Source organism: Ostrea edulis, chromosome 3 (assembly GCF_947568905.1).
Source record: "Ostrea edulis chromosome 3, xbOstEdul1.1, whole genome shotgun sequence".
Taxonomy (NCBI): domain Eukaryota; kingdom Metazoa; phylum Mollusca; class Bivalvia; order Ostreida; family Ostreidae; genus Ostrea; species Ostrea edulis.
The window spans coordinates 10,841,135-10,866,711 of NC_079166.1; the positions used below are offsets into that span (position 1 = coordinate 10,841,135).

The window sequence follows — 25,577 nt, forward strand, 5'->3', positions numbered from 1 at the left end:
TGAAATAAAGACTTGGTCAGAGCACTACCACTTAGGATTTATTTGTTTTGTTTATAGAAAATATAATAGATGTTAAATATATAATATGAAATATATATATACATGTATTACAAATAATCATAATCATTAATAACCCATCATGGCAGCATAATATAAAATGCAAATCATCAAATTACGAATGTCATTGCCACTGGTCATCACATGAATATACAATGTATGTTATAACCGGTGTTGTATATTTTACCAATATTGAGGATAAAAGGATAAATTTCATAAAGATCGTTCCAAAATGTCCTCGCTATAATACAGCAAACTTTGATGTAAATTAATACACGTATATAAAGCAGTATTGAAGAGAAAAACATTAGTTTTCATACTTGTATATTTGCTAAGTGTTAAAAATAAAAGAAATTATTATACCTCAGTATGAGAATTCTATGCAATGAGTAATCAGATTGGTCTAGACGGTCACATGCCATGGATAACAAAACTTCATATCTCCCTCTCAAACATCATATCTCCCTATCATATTTACCGCTTGGGCAGCCTTGTGTATTTTCCATAAATTTAACGTCAAAGACGACGAAATGTATTGTGACGTCTCAATAAGTCCGAGTCATTCTACTTCCATAATTCCTAAGGCACAAAACATGCGGTTCTCTGATACACAGTTAAATCCCCTGATTTTGGTTGATACAAAAACAAGCAAATGAGCATTCAAGGAGAATGGTAAAACAAAAACTGGTTATCATATCACTGTATTTCGCTGTTTGTACCTTCTAATTCATTGAGGCGTGGTGTTACCGTTAGGGCAATCTCAGCTACATACATGTACAACGTATAGATGAGCGGACTCCAATCTCAAATGCAATTTTGTGGTCTTGCTTTGTTTCGGTATAATAAACAATTTATTGCATGAATGTTTGGGAGATATGAAGATTTATTCACCCAAGAAAAATCATATTCCCCTCGGGCGTTGCCCTCGGGGAATATGACTTTTCTTGGGTGAATAAATCTTCATATCTCCCTCACTATCATGCAATAAATGTATAATCTTGAATAATATCTTCATAATGCCTTTCAAATTCATGAAAATGTTAAAGGATTATAATTCTCTATGTATACAAATGTTTTATATATAATAATTAATGTGCCATGCCACTTAAACACTCGCAGTGCAATTAATCATGAGCAATAAAAAATAAATATATATAAAATATCAATTATCTAAATTCATCAATGTGATATATTTCACTGACATCTTCCACCATTAAATACTGATACCAATGTATCACAGGCTTTGCTAATGGTCGATAATTTCACAACCTCAAAACCCTCCTGTCAACTATTGAATTATACCGGTATATTCCGCAGTTGTCTACATTTTGCAGATAAGAAAAATCCACAAAAACTATACATTCCAAAAATATTCTAAACAACAAACTATATCATCTAAGTGTACATGTATTTTTATAATGCAGCCACAGAATATAATTTGCTACCTTTCAGGGATCAAATCTAAAAAATTTCCAACTCCAAAAATACATGTTAATTATTATATATAACCGAAAATGTCAATTCATACATGTTAATTAATATATATACCTGGAAAGTGAACATGTTAATTATTATATATAACCGAACATGTCAATTTTCATACCGGGAATGCTGAATCTGTCCATGCAGAAATTTTAAAAACTTTTTATAGTTGCTTGTGGACACACACCCCCTCCCCTCGTATTTTTTAATGTTCAATGCCTAGGGTATAATAAGTGTATATTTTTCACAAAATATTTAACTATAGGGTGTTTTTATATTCAATGAAATAAACAAATTCCACATAAAAACCATTTTGTGTCGAGATCTATTATGATCAAGGATATGACTGTTTACCTTTATGATTTAAAAACTGCTTCCATGTGGATCTGTTTCAGTAAATTTTGTGAAAAATATATGCTAACCCAGGGCATTTGACATTGCAAAATACAAGGATTTTGGGGGAGTCCTGTCCACAAGCACCCGTGAATCTTTCAATTCAAATATATTAGTTTCCATGCTTCAATCAGGAAAATTTTTCTTAATACATGTACGATATTTTACCGCAAGAGTGATTTCAAGACATGTGGTAAAAATCAGTGGAGCTTTCTAAGTTTCAAACTCAACGTTCATCAAGTACAGTTCTCATAATATGAGATATTATCTACCCTTAAGATTTTTATATTTGAAATATTATATGGCATTGCATGTATAGATCAATTAGACTAGCCTACATACTGCATATTGGGATCTTAATTTTCATTTATAGCCCTGATGCATTGCAATTTAATTTTGACCTGTTTTATTAAACTACATATTATTATATGATGAAGATTTTGTTTGTTCAGAGTGGTCTTGTTTCACAAAAAATTATAATTGCTGCAAGAAAGATAGATAGGGCCAATATGTTGGGGGTGGGGTGGGGGGTGGGGTAGAAACATGATTCCCATTGTACAATCTACTATCTTCTACAACCTGTGATCAGTAAAATCTACCATAACAGATCTATAAACTCAATTAAGAAATATATTTCATACCGGCGTGAACTGTGATGCTTCACGACAGCATACTTCATTTAATGATCAGGAAGCGTGTTAGGGCTTCGTGAAAAGTATGCCGACATGAAGCGGCACTGCAGCACATTCTCGAGGATACAGCTATCTACCATTACAATTTGTAAATTATCAAAGCCTTGAAAGGCAAATACATTACAAATGTAAACTATGTCCATCATTAAATCACTGATGATTTTCGATTCATGAATTCAAATACATTTTTTAAAAATTCAATAATAATCAACATTATTCAATAATTGTAATAAATAATATCAAATTTTCAGGGACATAGGATCTGTGGAATAAAAATTTAATACGATTATAATATAAAATGCACCAAGTACAAATCTTTGACACATACATCTGGTATACACTGGAATGATGTAAAGCATTTAAATGAATCATGTTTGGGAATTCAAAACAAATACATGATTAGCACCACAAATCCCTTGATGGATGAAACTTTTAATTGTGGACATATGTGTACATTCCAATATACCACAGTGACTGTATTTATGATCGAGTTAGATCTTGCAACTAATATCACAGATTCACAGTTTTATAATGGTGTAGATAATAAAACTGCCCCTTCATCATTAGATGCCCGTAGACGGTTGGTAGCTTTATCCCCCTATTAAAATCATAGGCCTGTTTTTCATTTTGGATAGGTTAAACATCCCTGCATGCTGTTTTTTCTTGCGTTTGACAGCCTCCTCAATGACCTGCCATATTTCCTCATCCTCTGCTTCTCCACGGAGGAGGTCTCTCAAAGACACTTCAGCATTCCCAAACAAGCACACCTTCAAGTTTCCGTCAGCGGTGACGCGGAGCCTATTGCAGGATCCACAGAAATGTTCGCTCATGGAGGTGATGAACCCTAACTGTCCAACATGTCCTGGAACTTTGTAGGCTTTTGAAGTATCATTAGCCTGATCGGACATTCGTTGGAGGTCTGGATAGCTCGATTTTATAGTGTCAATCATTTCAGCATAGGACACCATCTTCTTAAAGTTCCACCTGTTTCCATCAAACGGCATGTACTCAATAAACCGAACATCCACATTTTTGTCCTTTGTCAGATTGACAAAGTCCACTATTTCCTCCTCATTCACTCCTCTCATCACCACACAGTTCACTTTCACTGGACTGTATCCCAAATCCAGTGCAACATCAATGCTTTTCATCACTCGGTCCCACCCCTTCCTCCTTGTGATAAACTCAAACTTTGCAGGAATTAGGGTATCCAGACTGATATTTATCAAATTTAGGCCAGCTTCCTTCAGTAGAGGCAATTTCCTTCCCAGTGTTACTCCATTTGTCGTCATAGCTATTGTCTGCAAACCATGTTGAGAACCATAGGAATTTATCCCCCGAACGATGTCCACAAGGTCGGCTCGCACTAAAGGCTCTCCTCCAGTCAGGCGGATCTTGTTTACTCCCTGTCTCATGAACAATTCTGCAATGCGTATTATTTCCTTGCCGGACAGAATCCGCTCCTTGGGTGTTAAGTCCACCCCTTCCTCTGGCATGCAGTACTGGCACCGTAAGTTGCATCGCTCACTTATTGATATTCTGAGGTAGTTGTGGTGTCTCCCAAATAAATCTGTCAATACTGATGTCTTCTTTTCTTTAGGTTCGGACACAGTGGGTTTTTCTTCCTCAGTCTCCTGCTCCAGGCACGTTGTGAACTGTGTTCGCCTTCCTACGATCCTCCCGGTGGCTGGGTAACCAGAACACGTTTGAATATTCCGAAACGCTCCTAAAAATCGTCTCCTCATTTTAGAAAAATTCCAGCAACAACAAAAATTTGTGACCCGACAGTCAGGTAAGATATAGGACAACAGGATCAGGAATTAGGTCATATTGACAAACGTCTACATGAAGTTAAATCAGTTGATGGCGTTAAGCAAAAGTAAGTTTTTAGTTGGTACGTTGAATAAGTCCTGTTTTCTACGTCATTTATAAAATGTTTCTGCACACATGGCAGAAGTATGACCCCTATGTCAACAATCTCAAAGTGAAAATGAAAGTACTTGCGATCTTAGTAAGTCTTTCTCGAAAGATTTCATGCATCGAAATATTCATATTATTCAGAGAAACAAAATATGCCGATGTTAAAGATGCATTTAATACGCTAAGTTAGCACGTATGAAGAACAAAAAGAATAGAAAAAATCCAAAAAATTCTGCAATCTTCATAGTTTATCACTCTTGGCACTAGGTGGCGCTTTAGTACACCCGCCATACCGAATATTTTGTTTAACTTGGATTCGTGTGGACCTATTGTTTCGAATAGATCTCTTAAAGAAGAAAGGAAAACTTTGGTAAGAACGGACTTTATAGATATTGTTTTCCGCAAAAGAGTAATTATTTACGAAACTTTTTATTTCACTAGGATTAGCTTTCGGATATTTTCAAATCTGCACCAACTCGGTTGAATGTAATTTCATGTTATTTTAAAAGAAATAGTGTTGTAAAAGGAAGATCCATTTCATTCACTTCAATTACATAAGGACAATGTTTATCTTGAAGCGGGCACGTGTAAAGTATATAATCTTAGTGTAGTGTAAGCAAGACGTGATAACGGGTACAAAACAATGGAGGAAATTCGAGCGATTTAAAAACAAGAACATCTACTCAGTGCAGAGTGACGTTACTCACATTTATGAATATTTAAGCCGTAAGAATGTGTGTTTCCACTAGCTTTTACAATGTCAAAGTCTTGCAAAAAATGGTGAAATTAGAACTACAAAATTTGCAAGCAACATGTATTTGGCCACCAAACAAGTCGGTTTATTTGATTTGAATCCCAGAGAAGAAAAATATACTTGCAATGGACCTTATTGTCAGGTATGTATATGATCATTCATGTTCTATTTAATGCATGAAATAGTGAATTACTTGAAATTTAATTCCATTGTCAACATATATATTCTTGTACTTAAATTTACTAGAGAAAGTGGGAAACACACATTTTTAGAGGCACAGAAAAAATTCTATTTTTATGGATTATAGTTTGTTATTCTTTTCCAGATCCCGGGAAAAATGTCCAAGGATCAACAGATGACATGAGGAGACCAGGTGAAAGGATTAGGTGAAATGATATAGAAATTCTCAGTGCTTTTCCTTCACTGGAGTGAAAATGTCTGACAAATTCCATAAAGATGGTCTCTACAAATGGAAAAAGCAAACTGATAATAAAGTGTATTCCAGGTCACAAAAAGTGGCAACAACCAGTGATATTCAAAACTGGATCCAAAAAGTTGAACAAGCCTCAGAAAAGGCAGCAGAAAGTGTCTTTCAAGGAAAGCCATCAAGGCACCATTCAGGAAAGACTGTTACAGCTTTGAAGACTCTAGATCAACTTAGGGAACATGACACAGCTCTCACAGAGGCTCAGGACCTCCTGTCACAGTGGATGGAAGAGAAGGTCTGTCTGGATGTGGATGACGATGGAGGAGGAGATGCTTACAGCGATGATGCTCTGCATCAGAGGAGATTAGAATCAAATGTCAAGAAAGAATGGGATCATTTGTTAGATAATAACTATGAATTGTATGATGTACCAAGAAAACAAAAAGTCAAGGAAGATAAATCTGATCCATATGCATTTCTTGATAAAATGGATGACAGTGAAGCTGTGGAGTCCATCCTAGAACATATGCTGAATAAAAAACTGGTGAAAGAAGCATTTACTGAGGACCTTGGTTTGAATGAAATGTCAATATACAAAGATCCCAGAACTAAAATGGAGCTAAGACATAAACAAGTGAAAGAAAATCGGGAGAAGAGAGAGAAAGAGTTGTTGAGGAAAAGACAAGAACGGCAGGCCAAGAAGACAGCTCAAAATCAAGCGAAAATAATAATAATGAAGGAAGAAAAGGACAAATTGATGAAGGCTAGGCAGGAGGAGATGGCTATAAAGAAGGAGATGGCCCGTATTAGGAAAGAGATGCAGGAAGAAAGACAGAAGCAAAGAGACGCCAAGAAAAGTGAAGAGACCGAGAAGAAAACCATCATGTCTGAGGCCAAACTTCACGTGGATCAGGAGAGAGAGAACGAGAGAGCAGAAAGATTACAAAAGCAGCTGGAAATGGAAGAAAGACAAAGAGTTCTCATTCAAAAAATGGAGGAGATGGAAGTTCGTAGGAGGGCTAATGAAATGAAAATTTTGCACAACTGTTTTAGGGCCTGGTATAATGTTGCTCTGGAGAGAAGAATGCAAATGGGGAAAGCAAGAGCCCTGTCTGATTGGAAGTTGCTTCTCCGAGCTTGGAATGCATGGTCGTCTGTGATACGTTCTAAAAAGTTAGAGATTGAGGCAAGACAGCACGAAATTGATGTCATTAAATCCCACAGAAACATCCAGATTGCAGAAAAGCACCACAGACATGGATTACTGAAGAAATATTTTCTGGCCTGGCAAATATGGATACACCAGGAACAGGAGAGGAAAGAAATGAAAAACATGCAGGAGGAAACAAAGAAGAAGATGACAGTATTTTTGGAGGCTGCGTCTGAGGGAAAGTTGTGGGAAAGTACTGTTGATGACTCTAGTGAAATTATAAAGGTCCAGAAAATGCCTTCAGTGAATGTGGATGATTTTTTCAACAGTCAACCAAAACGACCTTCAACTTCTTTGAGTACTGTTTCCTCTAATGCAAGTGATCCCCAAGAACGGAAAGTGTCTCGTCCAAACAGAATTCCAACACAGGCATGGCAGGTGAACAGGAGGCATCTGAACCTCACTCCTGAGGAAATAGCAAAACTGGGAGGAGGTGAAGAAATTGATGAGCAGGAGAGGCCTACAGATCTTCAAGTCCGAAAGAGATTTGGAACTCAGCCATGGATGAACACAAAATACATTACCAATAACTTCGAAAATCGACACAACTCTCAGCAGAAGATTATCAAAGACCAACAAAGGGAGTTACAGGAACAGAGGAGAATGATAGAGGAATTGCAATTCACACAACAAAAACAAAAGCTGCAACAACAGGCAAACACACAAAAAGAAATTCAAAGTTTATTAGATAAACAACCAATGTCAGAAAGTGTGCTGAGGGAGAGAGGGTGGCTCACATGTCAGACAGGTTCCAAGAAAGATGAAACAAATAGAACTCCTAGAAATAAGGAACATCAAAAATATCCTGAGACTGACAGGTCACCTGCTAATGAAGGTGACAAGACAAATAGAACAAATGTTTCATCAGCAACAGCTGGTTCGTTAAAGTCCAACAGCAAGTACTTATCCCTTCAGAAAAAGATGGATGAAAGAGCAGCCGAAAGGGCGAAGGCAAAAATGGAGAGGGAAGAAAAGCGGAGACAGATGGAAGAAGAGAAACTGGAGAAGCTCAAAGCTGAAGAGGAAGAACTCATTCAAAAAGAGCAAGAGGAGAAAAAGGCTAGGATTTCTGCACTCCAGGAGAAAAAGAAACAGGAAAAGTTGCGGGATCAAAGAAAGCTGGAACAAGAAGAGAAAATGAAAACACTAAGTGCAATGGCAGATAAGCACTACCTCAAGTCATTGATGAAGTACAAAGGTATGATTAGATTCAAAAAGTTGGTGGAAAAGTCGAGACAAAATGAGGTGAAAGCCGTGAAACACTGGAGAGATTGTTTGAAGAGGAAATTATTAAGGCAGTGGAAGGAGAACGTCAGAGAAATTCAACAAGTAAAGGAGAAAATGGCGGACAAGATGTTTGAGTACATATTGATCAAAAGGTGCTTCAAAAACTGGAGACTTGTTAAAAATCATGTGGAGATTCTTGAAGGAAGAGCAAAGCGTTATTACAACAGAAATTTGAAAAACAAGATTTTCTTAATGTGGCGTGACTGGGCACAGCATGAAAAAGTAGACAATATTGAAAAGGAACGGAGAGCCAGGGAACATCGTGTCTGGAATTTGAAGTCTAAGTATTTTCACAAATGGAGAAGGCACCCAGAGGAATTGAAGAAAGAGAAGGCACGTGAAAAACGGAGAAAAGAAATGCGATTGACTGTTGCTGCGCTTCTACCGGACTATGAGGGGAGTGGGAGAAAAAGTCAAACTGTAGATGAGGAGTATAGATACAATTAGTAGATCGTTAACCGGGCATTTTAACATTCCTTGACATTTGGTTGTGATCCGCCTTGACATTTTGTATGTGATCCGCCTAGACATTTGGTTGTGATCTGCCTTGACATTTTGTATGTGATCCGCCTAGACATTTGGTTGTGATCCGCCTAGACATTTGGTTGTGATCCGCCTAGACATCTTGTATGTGATCCGCCTAGACATTTGGTTGTGATTCCTAATTTGTGATCCGATTCAAGTGCTTCTCTAATCTATTTATTAATTTATTGAATTCGATCTTTCCATCAACTCTTTGGCATTGTGTAAAAGTTGACTGTAAGATATTTTACAGACTTGGTGTATGTTGTAGTTTTTGATCATCATGTACATGAACATAGTCATACTCTCTATCATAGTTTTTCCTATAGTAATTCTGCACAGTCTGCAATAAAATACTTTTGCATGTGAAATAAAATGTCACAATGATTTAGAAATGTAAAGAAATATTTTATTTATCAGTGTCCGTTGAAATTCTAGATATCGTAGGTCTGCGTATACATTTCTAATACAATCAACATCTTTTTTTAAGTACAAAATCAATGAAAAATTATTTTGTTTAAACCTTTTTCAAATGATTTCATGGATGCTGAATTTCTTGTCGATGAATAAATTGTAAAGAGTATTTTTGATGAATTGAATATACTGTTTGTTATATACATATATATATATATAAAGCACTGAAGAACCAACAACATTCAGTATCCAAAACTGTCGGATCTATATTAAATAGATACAATGGTCATATATATATATATATATAAATAATATATATATTGGTAGGGGGACTCATTTCCATGAACCTGAGATTAGGGTCACTTCCCCAGAATGTGGGCTGAGACTCGCATGAATATTGGCTACTGCTTGTCAAAGGGAAGCAATTCTTTAAATCATGTTTGTAATATTCAAGATTTTCTCATACATGTTACAACTGTAAGTGGGTTAAATCCTTCAATCATTCACATTATAAAACATTTGATCACTAGATTTCGTTGGAGCTCAATTTTAGAGGATGGCAATTTCTCATGAATTCCAAACCACAACAAATTACACTATTTTTCAATGTATGGAAACAATATCCTTGAATTTACATCACAATGAACCTGTAAAAATTTACATCACAATGAACCTGTAAAAATTTACATCACAATGAACCTGTGAAAATTTACATCACAATGAACCTGTAAAAATTTACATCACAATGAACCTGTGAAAATTTACATCACAATGAACCTGTAAAAAATTCCATGATCATTAAAAATTGGCCCCCACGAATTTGAAATGATTTTTCAACAGAAAGAGAATAACCACAAAATGAGGATGTCAACCAGGATTAGAACTGTGAGAAAATATCACTAGGAGTTGTGTAAGCAGGACAACAGATGTCAACCAGGATTAGAACTCTGAGAAAATATCATTAGGAGTTGTGTAAGCAGGACAACAGATGTCAACCAGGATTAGAACTCTGAGAAAATATCACTAGGAGTTGTGTAAGCAGGACAACAGATGTCAACCAGGATTAGAACTCTGAGAAAATATCACTAGGAGTTGTGTAAGCAGAACAACAGATGTCAACCAGGATTAGAACTGTGAGAAAATATCACTAGGAGTTGTGTAAGCAGGACAACAGATGTCAACCAGGCTTAGAACTCTGAGAAAATATCACTAGGAGTTGTGTAAGCAGAACAACAGATGTCAACCAGGATTAGAACTCTGAGAAAATATCACTAGGAGTTGTGTAAGCAGGACAACAGATGTTTTCCTTAGGAATAATTCTGTATATATTTATTAAAGATCACTGTATTGAAGTCAGGGCGTTTTAAAACTTAAAATTATGTGCTGATTGCATCAAGATTAATCTTGTTAAAAGTCAACGTTGTAAAAAAGTGGCAATATTCGTTCCGACTTTTTAATTATCCTAAGTATTGTTCATTATATTCCTTTCTCATTATGCTAAATGTACAACTGGTCTTGTGTGGCTGCCGCTGCTGGTGGTTTAAGAAATGTCTCATTGCATGTTCAGTTTTTATACACCCCTCAAAGACCGGACGTATTATGGTATGGCGTCGTCCGTCTGTCTGTCTGGAGCTTGTAGGCAAAATGAACCGTAAGCTCCAGGATCTTACAACTTGGTACATATAATCACCATGATGAGAGGAAGATGCCTATTGTTTTTCAAGATCAAAGGTCAAGGTCATGGTATCAGTTTATAGGAAAATCTTGTAGGCAGGATACAGATTGAACTATTGGGGTTAGGACTGTCAAACTTTGTACACATACTCCTCATGCCAAAAAAAAGGATGCATTAGTTTGTTCTTCAAGGTCAAAGTCATATCACTTACTAATAGTAGGAAAACCTTGTAGACACTCCTGGATACATGCAGACTGAACTGTTGGGGCTATAGGACCATCAAATTTGTTACACATGCACTTTATGCCAAGCGGAGGATGTCTATTGTTTCTCAAGGTCACAGTATCACTTTAATAGTATCTAAACATTGTTCTCATTTTCTTTTTTCTTTTTTTTTGTTATGAATACAGGTATTGCCCAAAATTTTCTCAACTTTCCTCTCAGAGAAATGCAGAATCAGTTTACATTTCAACTTGATTGGTGATCTATAACCTACTTCAGGGCTAAACGTATGTCAATTACCGGTACTTTTCTGGGCTTTTTCTCATCATGGATATAGGCATTGCACTGAAGGTCTAACGGACATACATGTATGTTGTACCGTTTGCAGTACTCTTGTTGAAATTTCATACACAGTTATCTATGCATAGTTTGATCACAACATTGCTCAACAAAAAGACATGATAACGTTTGCAAGCATTACCCAGTGAGATGGTAGGCTGTGCAGACACCTGCATTCATTAATATTGAATTGCTGAATAAAGTTAAAGAGTTGTCGAGACATTATAATCTGGCAAGTTTCCTTGTGCATGTGTGAAATTTTTGTTATTTTATTATTGAAAGAGATAACAAGCATGGCTGTTTTTGACATTCTTTCCTTCATGATTTTGATTAACAAAGCAAAGACGATTTACTTTAATGATCATATATATGTCTTCAATGGAGTTTTAATGGCAATAATATTTGGATAGCTAGAACATTTAAATTGACCCCCAGAGGTTATTGCAATGTTAACAAAACGTATCACTATGATAAACACGTGAATGAACATGCATCCATGCACAATTTCAATTGTTCTTGCAAGGCAAAAAGCAAAATATTACGCAGGATTTTTAAAGTGCTTTCAGATGGTTTTGTTTTATATTAGCAGTTCAATGAATTTTAAAGCTTATCCTTATAAAGCGGTCAAATGAAGTGAATTGATAAACTCTCAAAACATGTCAAAGACCAGGAAAAATAAAAACACCAATATTATTTTGGGTGAGTGGTTTAGATCTTATGGGTATAACGCTTTTCATCCATTATCTGGTTCAAGAGGGGATAATCCTGAAAAGAAAAAAACCTTATAGAGCTCTGCGTTTTTTTTCTTTTTTATCTGACACCTACAATCTTTAATGGATCAAACTTTTACCAGCTGACAATGTTGTGTATGTCTACAATGTTTGAAAATTGGATTTTAACAAAGAGATCAATTACAGAGACATGTTACCCATTCTGAATTTGCATAAATGTGTACATGCATGAATGACTTTAGGCCAACACAAGACAATGGTGCTGTCCTTTAAATTTTCATGTACCAATACCTCAATTTATTAACTCTTTTCAATAGGAGCAAAAAGGTTTGTATATACATGCATGCGTACATATATATGATATTTGTATTACTCCAATATCAAGTTGGGATGGGATTTTTGTGAACAGAGTGTTAAATGAAGGTGCATGCTACGTTAACTGCTGCAGTATATGATGTAGAATGTGTGGGATTTGTTTTTGTAAGATACACAGATGCAGATAGTGAGTGAGGTTTCAATATGTTTTAGTCTGCCGTTTAAAATTATAGCAGGACTGAGTAGTGATTCACAGGATGTGATGAGCGGATGTCAACAGATACTGTGATATATCAGAAAATGTTTTGACAAAAAGGAAAATCTGTTTTTAAACCACCACTTGACTCATATTATGCGTATGCCTATCTAGAGAGACCTTTGTACATTTTGGAAAGTGTTCATTTGGAATTTAGTACCTTGTTTGTCACTTGTAGTATCAGGTATTGGATTTGACAAGCACTTTGTTGGGTAGGTTGAGAGGCGAGATTAGAGTTGTTATAGCGGAGAGACCCTCCTCTTAACGCGTTCTTAAGATCGAGGAGAAAGTTAAACATGGGGACTAACAATAACATGGGAACAATATGTATTGATAAAATGTCCCGTGTCCTTTAATATTGGTCAGCTGCAAGATCGGACACATGAGTTTTTACTGTATTATTAGACTGTAGATTTATCATGGGGGCAAAAGTCGAGATGATTTAATTCACTAATCTCTATTTTCAGTCTTGGGATAATCCTTCAGAGGATCGCGTTCATTAAGCAGTGAGATCAGCAAGAGAGGGCAGACCGATGACCAGGGTGTCTTTGTTTCACAAATCTTCGGTTTAATCTTCTGCATGTGTAATGTGAAGATTTTTAGGACTTGGTCAACAGGCGCTAGCCATGTCATGGGCTGGATCAGGCAACCCCATCCAAAGTAATGTACCAGGTAAGCCGATTTATAGTCTGTTTATTTAATTTTCACATGATGCATGTAATTATTGTGATGTAAACATGACTGAAATATTTGATTTTGATTTCTATTACATACAGACTCCACAGGTTAAATAGGATCAATAGTTATACAATTTTATTAGCAAGCATTGAGAAGATGAAATGAAACAATTTAGTCACGTTTATATCGATTATTGTCAATAATTTTTACTTTTGCCAAGATCCTGTTTTTTATTTGATTTGTATGTCAATATGCAATAAATATATATATATATGAGAGTATAAGCTGGTTTGTGCAGGAAGTATTTTTTTCAAGATTTATTTTCCTTAAATATGAGAGTTAATGGATTGTATTCTGTGAAGGAATGAGCAGGAGAAATGTCTCAGTTTGTTACATGCAGATGCTCTATGCGAGAGGAATAACTTTGAAAAATTTTGTGATTATATATAATTCTGGGGTGGAGGGTGCGCCAGGGTAAAAACCATTACAGAGGTTTGTGGTCTCTGATTACTGGTCCATTTGAAAATTAAAACACTCAGCATGTTCAGTCATTAATAGAATATTATTAATTTGTAGACTATAGAATATTAAATGCTATTCACTCTGCAGAAAACCTGTTTTTCTTTTCTTCTTAGTGGTTAAAACTGTGGAATATGTGATGATGCAATACTCATCACGATACAATCATGACATATCACAATGCAGTATTTCTGTTTATGGTGGGCTAGGTGATGATACAATACACATCATGATACAAACATGACATATCACAATACAGTATTTCTGTTTACCGTGGGCTAGGTGATGATACAATACACATCATGATATGAAAGATGCATTTATTGTTGCAGATGAAAGCAATGCCAATTCAATAGAAATATAAGAGAAAATATTCAGTGAATTTAGATATTTATTATGCACAGTACAGAGAACAACATACACTTTTGTACAGTATTACAAATTCTAAATCTGACACAATTGATATGATGAAAAGTCCTTGTGGATATACATGTATGTGGAGGAACTACGGTAAAAAGTAGGTGGAAGGGGGAGTGTGATGGGGTTGGACAGGAAATAATAGGTGGAGAAGGGAGGGAAGAATGAGAGATTACAGGGAGGGGGGGGACAGGGTAAAAAGGGGAGCAAGGGCGGGGTGTGGGAGAGGTTGTCCCCCCCCCCTCCCCCCCTATCAATAAGACTGCACTGATACAATAATGACACATACTGATATATACATACATGTATATACAATTAATATACTTTTATTACTTGAATTATTGGAAATGGAAATCTTTAATATTTATTCAGAGAGATGCATCTTAGATAAACTGCTCTACGCAGTTTAAATTGAAAATGTCAATACTTATATTAAAACCCTCTTCATTGTTCTTGACAATGCCAAGCAAAATAAAGGTGTTTGAAGTATATTATAGTAATACAATTCAGAATATGTTTGTTTTTTAAAATGCCACTCATTAATTGTCACAGGGAAGATAAGAGCCACTCTTAAGTTTGAAAGAATGTAGGACAGAGAATTAAAAGAGCGCAATGTCAATAATCCCCCCTGTGTTGCTGTATTTATCTTTTGTACAGGAGGATTTGAGGTTGCTGTCAACTCTTGAATGTTGATCATTATTCTAATACTTTGAATGTATGTAAAATTCAGGTTCTTTATCTTGTCTGTTATTTTCTTTTTAAAAAAATCAATTTGATCAATAGAAGTTAAAATTCGTCCTAGTATAATATATGGTACAAAAATTATATAAAGTTAATTGATTCATGTGGTCAGATGGTGCACTTTCTGTAACTTGTCATTAGCACAAATCTAGCATAATATCAGTACGTATATACAAATGCTGCATGTATTTGATTTGGGTGTCGTGGAAGCAATTTAAATCTAGGCACAAATTTTCTAATACTTCTGCATAAGGGCATAAGGCAATAAAATGATATCTAAGGTTAATCTTGTAGCTTTATCTTCACATGGAGTATACGTGGAGCCTCTATACTGTGTATTGAGATGGTTTGCAGGGTTCTGCATGGAAAATGATGATGTTTATCTTAGTAATGATAAGTAAAGGCCCTGTAATGTTTAAATTTCCGCTTAATTGAGACGTATATGCTTTGAATTGTGTAGTGGTGTGTATTAGTAATTAAGCTCTGTTGGTTCATTGCACTACACTAGCGGGGTAGGGATCTCTGGATAATTACAGGTAAGACAAGATTTAGGGAGAGTTAGGGGGACAGCCTCCGGAAAGGTGCTCTGCTGGGATCTATTTCTGATCTCTTTGCTAGGTGACCAGCACTACTTTCACTTTAGTCTCATGTACTGTACCTATATTAGGAAATTCATTAACTGTGTCCTAGGTATGGTACTATTTATAATATCAAACACTATTTTTTTTTTGTATTTAAACCTTGAAGCTGTATGGAATGACTAGTGGAGGCTGGTATTTTCTCTCACAGTCATTCATAGAAAGCTTGATTCCAGTTGATAAGCTTATAAATCTGTACACAACTAGAGATCAAACACAGAAGCGGATTGTTATTGTATGTGTGCTGCCTTTCCAAGTGTTTCAGGTGAACATTAAAAGCCTACTGTTACATGATACATTGGTAAATATGTACGTACCATGCAGGAATAAGTGACAAATTGTCGGCATTGTTTGCTTTTTAAAAAAAAAATTGTTAATGCAGCAGAGAAACGTAAAATTTGTAACAATAAGTGTTTGATATACTCTTGCAAAATGTGTAATTTATGCTAAATGCTCGGGAATGTAGGAATCAACGATGCCCTGTATGTGAAAGTAAAAGACCACAAATATCCTTGCTCTTGATAAATATAGAATTGATATAAGCAGCTTTGTTATTTAAGATATTTTGAAAACAAGAATCTTAATATTCCAGTGATGATAGGATGGACATAATCAGGCATTATTTCAGTGAGTCTTCAGGGGACAAAACATACCAAGTACAATGGTGCTTGTTTGGTTTAAATTCTTCTGTTGTTTGAATGTCAAAGTACAGGTATCTTGGTTTGACTAACAATGTGTCAGTGCCACCTGCTTAAGGATTTCTTCTATTGCAGATTATCAGAAGATGCTGCAAAGTAATCTTCTATCATCAGGTATGAAATTCTACATTTTATGAGAATATATATATACAACAGAAAACTAAATCAGATTTTCCATTTGAGGGTATATACTATGATCTAATGAGTTGTGTATGAAGAGCTTTTATAACAATATTTAATTTTTCTGTTTATGATGCCAAACATGGCCAAAGTTAGATAAATCTGTAAGATTGTTGATTATGACTGATGAGGTTCTTTTTTTTCTTCATGGTTATCATCTGTTAGCTTAATCTCAGCTGACATGTCCAAATATACAGCAGATTAAATTAACTGCTAGCCCGTTCTCACAAACCACGGCCAATATATATGATCCTCTCCCATCAGGAGACAGCTATATGCGTACTCTGGACCGTGGCTTGAGATGATGCTGCTAGCCATGCCCATCATCTAAATCATTATCTCGTAGCTCACGCAAGTGCATTGAATCAGTTCTGTGATAATTTGATGTTTTGTAGGATGGAGCAGCAGAGGAGGGGGCTCGGATAGGTACAACAGTTACCACCCCAAGTCTCCACTGTCACCCACCCCCCAGGACAATCTCACAAACGGACTCCCATACTCCGACACGACCCATCGATCACACTACCAATCTTACCGCCCTTCAAAGTACGGAATAAACGATCCAACTTATCTAGACAAAGACTTCAAAGAGTTGTCCACAGAGGAGTCGTACACCTACCCACCAAAGTATGAGATTGCAAGTATGAAAGACCCCCTGGACAGACCAAGGTATGACGTCAAGGATACGCTAAACCCTCCCGGTAAATACGAGCCTCCCAGTGACCTGTACCAGAGGAAGTACTCCAGTTACTCCGCCTCTCGCGGGGAGGATATTGACGGGCCGATTGATGACAGTAATTGGGCGTCGCCCCCAAAGTCGGCGCCTTCAGACATTGCAAGCTCTGTTTACACAGGACCAGTTAGGTTACGGTCTGTGACAGACGGACCAGAGTATATTCGTGACAGGAAGTCTTCAACACTGTACGAGGACAAGTATTACTCGGACAATGATGCTGCAGTTCGTAGCTCTAAATCTCGGTCGCGGTACGTCAGTGACTTGAAATATACGTCAGGTGATTTAAGACAATGGCAGAGAGGTCACCTGGATACATACGGAGAAACCTCGGCCAGCAATCAGGTAACTCACACCTCTTTTTCTGTAAAAACTGAAAGATACCAGAAATGGGGATATTATGAATAAGTTTAATTCTTGTGAGATGTTCACAAAGATACAACCCCTGAAATGCTCTACTTTCCCACTAAACATGATGTCAGAGGGAATGGTGAGCAAATGCTGAATAAAGGGTGGTTAAACGCCAATTGCAAATTAGTGAATGGTGAGTGAATGCAGAGTACGAACAAAGCTCAAACACAATTGTAAAGTGAATGGTCATTGGTGTATGCAAGATGAACGATTTATTTGGAATGTGACAAGCATTTTTGTAGCATTTTACTAATCCCATACCAGTAAGCAAAAAAATATTAAAGTAACTTCGCTCAATGAATTAATTTTATAGAGCTTACATCTCCAAATTAGATTAAAAGCTATATCGATTTTTGTTGTGAATACTTCCTGCTGAAAAAAATGATTAAAGATTTATAATGTAATATCATAAGAAGACAATATTGGTACATGCATATTTTGTATGTATGCATTTATGTCTCTTGCAAACTATAATTTTATCTAAGTGCTGCTGAATATTTTCTGCATGAAGAAAAAAAATAGTTAGCAAACAATTGATCAAACCTCAATAAGTGATAAGAAAAATAACTAATGAATTTATGGATAATTCAAGAAGTTGTATTTATATAACTGTTATTCATAATTAAATGCATCAAATGCCAATGTGTGGCACCTACGCTGACTTTCCTTGCTGATTATACAAACAATTGAGTTATATATCGCCTAATATTATTTCAAAACCTAATTTTTGATCACTGACAGTAAAATACCTTTATAACTATATTTTATTCAAGAATACAGGTTGCATTAATTATGAGTATTGTCGTTTGGTTTTTTTCTCTTCCTATCATTTATTTCATATTGTTTAAGAAAGAATTTTATTTCCTTGACATATGCTCAATGACCTAAATGTTTGAATTCAATGATTTTAAAAAATTCTGTAACCAAGTTCTGAAAAATTCATCAGTTGTTGACTTAATTTATTTAAGCTTATGTACCTGAGCTCAAAAGCGCAGTTAATTTTATACAGATGAAGAGGAGTAATGAAAAATATTGTAAAAATTTTTGCAAATCTCGCAATAAGATGGAAAATTAAAACCTAGTAAATAGAACTCGATCCATCTACAGTATCTAAGAAACATGCCTGTCATGTATTAGTGATGGACGGATTATTGCCGACAATCAAATGTCGATCACTGAAGGCCTCGATCCTATTTGAATTATCAATTACAGTTTTCATAATCAATTAAATAAAAGGGAAAACACATGACATAAAACACAAAATAACTACAAATGACTTGATATTTTTCACTTCAATCTGTAAAAACAATATGGCAGCACCGAAGAAATGGAAACGATTGCCAATTAAATCAATGATGATACAAATACTAATACAAATGATGATACAAATACTAGCGACGAGAATGTCATTGCCAGCCACTCAGCATACCTGTGTACCTCCTAAGCTAGTTTATTCTTACAGTTTGAAATCTTGCGAGTTGAAATAAACACCGCGGTTTCACGTGTGGTTACATGACTGTGCAGTGTAATAGTATTGATAAATCTTGGATTTTGAACAGAGAATGAAGTTTGTTATAGAAGAAATAGTTTCAGGGTTTTGTGATTATTTTATTCATTATGACCTTTTGATTATTTCTGATTAACGATTATGAAAATTTTCTGATTTCCCATCACTATCATGCATGTCTGTCAGGGTAGGGTAATTTTGTATATATTTGTGTATGATGTACAGAGAAGATCGTCATTTATGTGCGTGTGTTTATGTACGTGAGACAAACTGTGACATTGTACGCATGACAAGTTAGAAGATCTACTTATACATGTAGTACATGCATGTTATACCAGAAACACTATTCTTTTAGATTTGGCCAAGTATATCTAGTTCATTTGTAAGTATGGTCATTTGTATGCATAGTGTGGTTATAATTTTTAAAAACTGTTGCTTGTGCATCTATAATTCAACGATTCATCAACTGACCTAATCATGATCATTAAATCATATACATTTCTACACCACATCAAATAGGTTTCCAAACCTCTAAATTCACTTAGTGTTATGATCAGGAGAGCTCATATCCAAGAGAACTCGTAATCAGGAGAACTCGTACCCAGGAAATTTTAGGTACGAATTCCCTTTGAAAAATTGCACCAGGGTATGACTTCTTTAGCAAAACTCGTACCTTATCGTTATTAGGGTACAAGTTCTCCTGGAGAAAAACTTGGTCATTTTATCATAGGAATCTACTAGTTTTCCTTCAGCAGAGCTCGCACCCAGATTTCTATGATTAAAGTGACGGACATTTTTATCCAAGAGAACTCGTACCCCGTTTTTTATTAAATTAAATGAAATGACAGTTTCTTCTCCATGAGAAATTGTACCCAAAATTCTGGGTAAAAGTTCTCCAGGGTATGAATTCTCCTAGGTTTGATTTCTATAGACTGGAAGTCTTGTACATTCCATGATGATGTTTGAAAGCATAAGATTCGTGCATGCAGCCACTCAGCACAGACTAGCTGGTACAATATATAGTAACACAGACTATGTACCTCACTCTGTAACGGTGTTCTCTTAATGTGCATTTGATAGAGTCTAAAACACTGTTTGCGGAATACACAGTGCATGCACGTCAGATTTTTTACACCTTTAACCTGAAGTGGCAAAAATAACTATATTTACTGTACACTGACTCTCTTAATCTACATGTGTAAGAATAACTGAGTTTATTTAATTAAATAAATGAAAAAGCATCACCAGCAAATTTTTTTTATTATATTAGAAATGATGATTAAGAATTATCAATTGAAAAGTTAATGTGGTAAGGGGAATAACTCCACGTTACTTGAATATTGGAATTTGGTGATGTGTACAAGTTTCTATCACATGCAGCAAACACCGTCATTCTCATCTTACTGGACAAACACCAGAGACTACAGTCACAGTGTAGGTATCTGTACTGGTAGACTATTTCATATTGTGACCTAATTAAAGCAACATTTTTAAATTTAGTTGATGTAGGTGTTTTAATTATCTGTAGTGTATTTCATATTGTGACCTAATTATTAAAAGCAACATTTTTAAATTTAGTTGATGTAGGTGTTTAAGTTCAGTAGAGTATTTCACATGGTGACCTAATTAAAGCAACATTTTAAAATTTAGTTGATGTAGGTGTTTAAGTTCAGTAGAGTATTTCATATTGTGACCTAATTAAAGCAACATTTTTAAATTTAGTTGATGTAGGTGTTTTAATTATCTGTAGTGTATTTCATATTGTGACCTAATTATTAAAAGCAACATTTTTAAATTTAGTTGATGTAGGTGTTTAAGTTCAGTAGAGTATTTCACATGGTGACCTAATTAAAGCAACATTTTAAAATTTAGTTGATGAAGGTATTTTAATTTTCTGTAGAATATTTCATATTGTGACCTAATTAAAGCAACATTTTTAAATTTAGTTGATGTAGGTGTTTTAATTATCTGTAGTGTATTTCATATTGTGACCTAATTATTGAAAGCAACATTTTTAAATTTAGTTGATGTAGGTGTTTAAGTTCAGTAGAGTATTTCACATGGTGACCTAATTAAAGCAACATTTTAAAATTTAGTTGATGAAGGTATTTTAATTATCTGTAGACTATTTCATATTGTGACCTAATTAAAGCAACATTTTTAAATTTAGTTGATGTGGGTGTTTTAATTATATGTAAAGTATTTTATATTGTGACCCAATTATTAAAGCAACATTTCAAAATTTAGTTGATGCAGGTGTTTAAGTTCAGTAGAGTATTTCACATTATGACGTAATTAAAGCAACATTTTAAAATTTAGTTGATGTAGGTGTTTTAATTATTTGTAGAGTATTTCATATTGTGACCTAATTAAAGCAACATTTCAAAATTTAGTTGATGAAGGTATTTTAATTATCTGTAGACTATTTCATATTGTGACCTAATTAAAGCAACATTTTTAAATTTAGTTGATGTAGGTGTTTTAATTATCTGTAGAGTATTTCACATGGTGACCTAATTTAAAGCAACATTTTAAAATTTAGTTGCTGTAGGTGTTTTAATTATCTGTAGAGTATTTCATATTGTGACCTAATTAAAGCAACTTTCAAAATTTATTTGTAGTTTGTGCTCTGTGGAGTTTCACATTGTGGCCTAATTAAAGCAACATTTTCAATTTGTTTTTTTAAAGTTCAGTTGATGTGTATTAAGTTTTTAGTTTGTTTTAGCAATATAATAAGGGGCATCTTTTTTTTTATTTTTAGATTATTTTTGCCTTCAAATTTCTTGTAGATTATAGTAGCATTTTGAGTGGTATTTTAAATTTTAGTGAACACTTCAGTGTTTAGACTTCTGAATATTGTACAATGGTGCTTTAGTTATTGTAATGTTGTGGTTTTCATCAGGAAATCTGACCGCAAGTTTAAATGGAGAGTTAAAATTGGCAGAAAATATCCATGATTTCTTTCTGATTTTTCCCCCCTTTTCATATAAATCAAAGTCCAATCTGACAACAATGTGCATGATTTTAGTTACAGTACTGTACTAGATACGGATATCAATGATGATACACTTCTGACTGATTAAGCAAATGGTTAATCAGGTATTTGCATCTCTTTAATTTTTGCAGGGAAATTCAAAGGGTGAAACTAATGGAGGCTTGGATTCTCTGTTTAAACACATTGATGATAATCCGAGGAAGTGGGCGTCGGTCAGTAAAGCAGCAGATGACATCATCAAAGAGAAGGACACTATGATTGAAAAGTTAGTCCTATCTTATGGAAGTTATCTGCTTTGAATGTTAAATATGCATGTATATGCAGCTGTAAGACCTACAAATGATAAAGATGGCTCAGTCTTTGCCCACCCAAATCAACTTTTGTGCTTTAAATTGTTTCAAAACTTTAAAAAGTGTATTTTGTGCAAGAATCCACTTGCAAGGCAGTTATGAAAATCAGACTTGATACATCATATAAGCATGACATTTTTTGCCATATTTAGTATTTTGATATGAAATGACTATTTCCATGCAGATTTTTTTTTTAGCTTGGAAACATCTACTGCAGGCTTTGACGAATTTCATATATACCCTAGATTTTTCTTCACAGTACACATGCGTGTGATGGAGAAAATTTATTTGTCCAAAGCTGCATTTTATGTTTTCTGTCAGAAAGTAAAACATGTACAAAAATCATCATTTGACCTACATGTGTAGAGTTTTTAGTAGAATTGGGATATTATGTCACATTTGATGCTCTGCTCTCCAGAAACTAAAAATATCAGAGAGAAATGATGTATAACTGAAGTAAACATGATCTCCTTCTGGAAATACTACTAAAGAAGAAAAGTTGTCAAAGAGTTTTATGGGGCCCAGAAATCCTGTTTTCATGTGTAGTCCTTAACACAGGAGAGAGCATTTCTTATGAATACATATAATCATCTGTGGAATTTCTCAAATTCACACCTTGCTATTCATTCAATAAACAGCCAGTAGTATTTGGGGGAAATTTTCGTAAGAAATTATGCTCTTTCTTATGCACAAGTAACCTTTATCTTTGGAACATGTTGAATTTGTGATGTCAACACCATCAATTTTTATCGTAGTGATTTTTACAGAAATTGGGGTTTTGAAATGGTGTCTTAAAACATTGCTAATCTGATAATTCACTTTGTTCAATGGATGTTTGTTCTTACTGCATATATATATATATATATATATATATATATATATATTATGTAGGAGTCGAGACCGACATTTGTAAGTACCAGTAGTTGTGTTGACCATTATAGTTATTAAACTATTATCTAGCTATCAAATTATTTCTGATGTAGATTGAAAGTGCAAGTGATGAGGTTAGAAGAGGACAACAAACAATATGAAGGGAAACTCAAGAGAGCTGTCCTTAATGGAGAAGGTGGAGAGGGGGAGGCTTATAAACAGATTCAGGTAAGTCTAGTACTGAATGGGGGAAAGGGGGGAGGCTTATAAACAGATTCAGGTAAGTCTAGTACTGAATGGGGGAAAGGGGGGAGGCTTACAAACAGAGACAGGTAAGTCTAGTACTGAATGGGGGAGAGGGGGGAGGCTTACAAACAGAGACAGGTACATGTAGATCTAGTACTGGATGGGGAAGGGGGAGGCTTATAAACAGATACAGGTAAGTCTAGTACTGAATGGGGGAGAGGGGGGAGGCTTACAAACAGATACAGGTACATGTAGATCTAGTACTGGATGGGGAAGGGGGAGGCTTATAAACAGATACAGGTAAGTCTAGTACTGAATGGGGGAGAGGGGGAGGCTTATAAACAGAGACAGGTAGGTCTAGTACTGAATGGGGGAAAGGGGGAGGCTTATAAACAGAGATAGGTAGATCTATTACTGAATGGGGGAGAGGGGGGGGGGGTTACAAAGAGATGCAGGTAGATCTATTACTGAATGGGGGAGAGGGGGAGACTTATAAACAGAGACAGGTAGGTCTAGTACTGAATGGGGGAGAGGGGGAGGCTTATAAACAGAGACAGGTAGATCTATTACTGAATGGGGGAGGGGGGGGGGGTTACAAACAGATGCAGGTAGATCTATTACTGAATGGGGGAGAGGGGGAGGCTTATAAACAGAGACAGGTAGGTCTAGTACTGAATGGGGGAGAGGGGGAGGCTTATAAACAGAGACAGGTAAGTCTAGTACTGAATGGGGGAGAGGGGGAGGCTAATAAACAGAGACAGGTAGATCTATTACTGAATGGGGGAGAGGAGGGGGGGGGGGTTACAAACAGATGCAGGTAGATCTATTACTGAATGGGGGAGAGGGGGAGACTTATAAACAGAGACAGGTAGATCTAGTACTGAATGGGGGAGGGGGAGGCTTATAAACAGATGCAGGTAGATCTATTACTGAATGGGGGAGGGGGAGGGGGAGGGTTATAAACAGAGACAGGTAGGTCTAGTACTGAATGGGGGAGAGGGGGGAGGCTTACAAACAGATTCAGGTAAATCTAGTACTGAATGGGGGAGAGGGGGAGGCTTATATGCAGAGACAGGCAGATCTAGTACTGAATGGGGGAGAGGGGGGGGGGGGTTACAAACAGATGCAAGTAGATCTATAACTGAATGGGAGAGAGGGGGGGGGGTTACAAACAGAGACAGGTAGATCTATTACTGAATGGGGGAGAGGGGGGGGGTTACAAACAGATGCAAGTAGATCTATAACTGAATGGGAGAGAGGGGGGGTTGGGGTTACAAACAGATGCAAGTAGATCTATTACTGAATGGGGGAGAGGGGGAGGCTTATAAACAGATACAGGTAGATCTATTACTGAATGGGAGAGAGGGGGGGGGGGGGGGTTACAAACAGATGCAAGTAGATCTATTACTGAATGGGGGAGAGGGGGAGGCTTATAAACAGAGACAGGTAGATCTATTACTGAATGGGAGGGGGGGGGGTTACAAACAGATGCAGGTAGATTTATTACTGAATGGGGGAGAGGGGGAGACTTATAAACAGAGACAGGTAGATCTAGTACTGAATGGGGGAGGGGGAGGCTTATAAACAGATGCAGGTAGATCTATTACTGAATGGGGGAGGGGGAGGGTTATAAACAGAGACAGGTAGGTCTAGTACTGAATGGGGGAAAGGGGGAGGCTTATAAACAGAGACAGGTAGGTCTAGTACTGAATGGGGGAGAGGGGGGAGGCTTACAAACAGATTCAGGTAAATCTAGTACTGAATGGGGGAGAGGGGGAGGCTTATATGCAGAGACAGGCAGATCTAGTACTGAATGGGGGGTGGGGGAGTTACAAACAGATGCAAGTAGATCTATAACTGAATGGGAGAGAGGGGGGGGGGGGTTACAAACAGAGACA

General features: G+C 36.0%; 3 protein-coding genes across 10 annotated transcripts in view; 2 read left to right on the forward strand and 1 right to left on the reverse strand.

The window, feature by feature from the left end:
• Window positions 1–16: 16 nt before the first annotated feature.
• Window positions 17–4,747, reverse strand: LOC125673987 (molybdenum cofactor biosynthesis protein 1-like). Its single transcript, XM_048910957.2, has one exon. It carries the CDS (start codon window positions 4,367–4,369, stop codon window positions 3,215–3,217), a length of 1,155 nt encoding a protein of 384 aa, XP_048766914.2. The 5' UTR covers window positions 4,370–4,747; the 3' UTR covers window positions 17–3,214.
• Window positions 4,748–4,753: 6 nt separating this feature from the next.
• On the forward strand, window positions 4,754–9,337 carry LOC125673985 (coiled-coil domain-containing protein 191-like). 2 transcript variants are annotated; one of them, XM_048910950.2, is made up of 2 exons: window positions 4,754–4,914; window positions 5,624–9,337. In XM_048910950.2, exon 2 carries the CDS (start codon window positions 5,733–5,735, stop codon window positions 8,667–8,669), a length of 2,937 nt encoding a protein of 978 aa, XP_048766907.2. In that variant the 5' UTR covers window positions 4,754–4,914; window positions 5,624–5,732; the 3' UTR covers window positions 8,670–9,337. The 2 variants fall into 2 exon arrangements, with proteins under 2 accessions (XP_048766907.2, XP_056015972.1); XM_056159997.1 differs by lacking the exon at window positions 4,754–4,914 and adding an exon at window positions 4,989–5,440.
• Window positions 9,338–12,489: 3,152 nt separating this feature from the next.
• Window positions 12,490–25,577, forward strand: part of LOC125673986 (centrosomal protein of 85 kDa-like) — a 32,179-nt gene continuing 19,091 nt past the window's right edge. The window contains exons 1-8 of one of the 7 annotated variants that reach the window (XM_048910951.2): window positions 12,610–12,908; window positions 13,164–13,368; window positions 16,463–16,501; window positions 16,963–17,645; window positions 19,574–19,600; window positions 20,599–20,652; window positions 22,345–22,478; window positions 23,547–23,661. In XM_048910951.2, the coding sequence (XP_048766908.2) occupies window positions 13,323–13,368; window positions 16,463–16,501; window positions 16,963–17,645; window positions 19,574–19,600; window positions 20,599–20,652; window positions 22,345–22,478; window positions 23,547–23,661 (1,098 nt within the window). In that variant the 5' untranslated portion in view covers window positions 12,610–12,908; window positions 13,164–13,322. Of the gene's footprint in view, window positions 12,909–13,038; window positions 13,058–13,163; window positions 13,369–15,062; window positions 15,588–16,462; window positions 16,502–16,962; window positions 17,646–19,573; window positions 19,601–20,598; window positions 20,653–22,344; window positions 22,479–23,546; window positions 23,662–25,577 lie in introns of those variants that run through there. The other 6 variants (XM_048910952.2, XM_048910954.2, XM_048910955.2 and 3 more) reach the window with 6 other exon arrangements.

What these genes read in the sequence shown, in the direction of transcription:
- LOC125673987 (XM_048910957.2), bottom strand. Translation starts at nt 4,369, where the DNA reads ATGAGGAGACGATTTTTAGGAGCGTTTCGGAATATTCAAACGTGTTCT.
- LOC125673985 (XM_048910950.2), top strand. Translation starts at nt 5,733, where the DNA reads ATGTCTGACAAATTCCATAAAGATGGTCTCTACAAATGGAAAAAGCAA.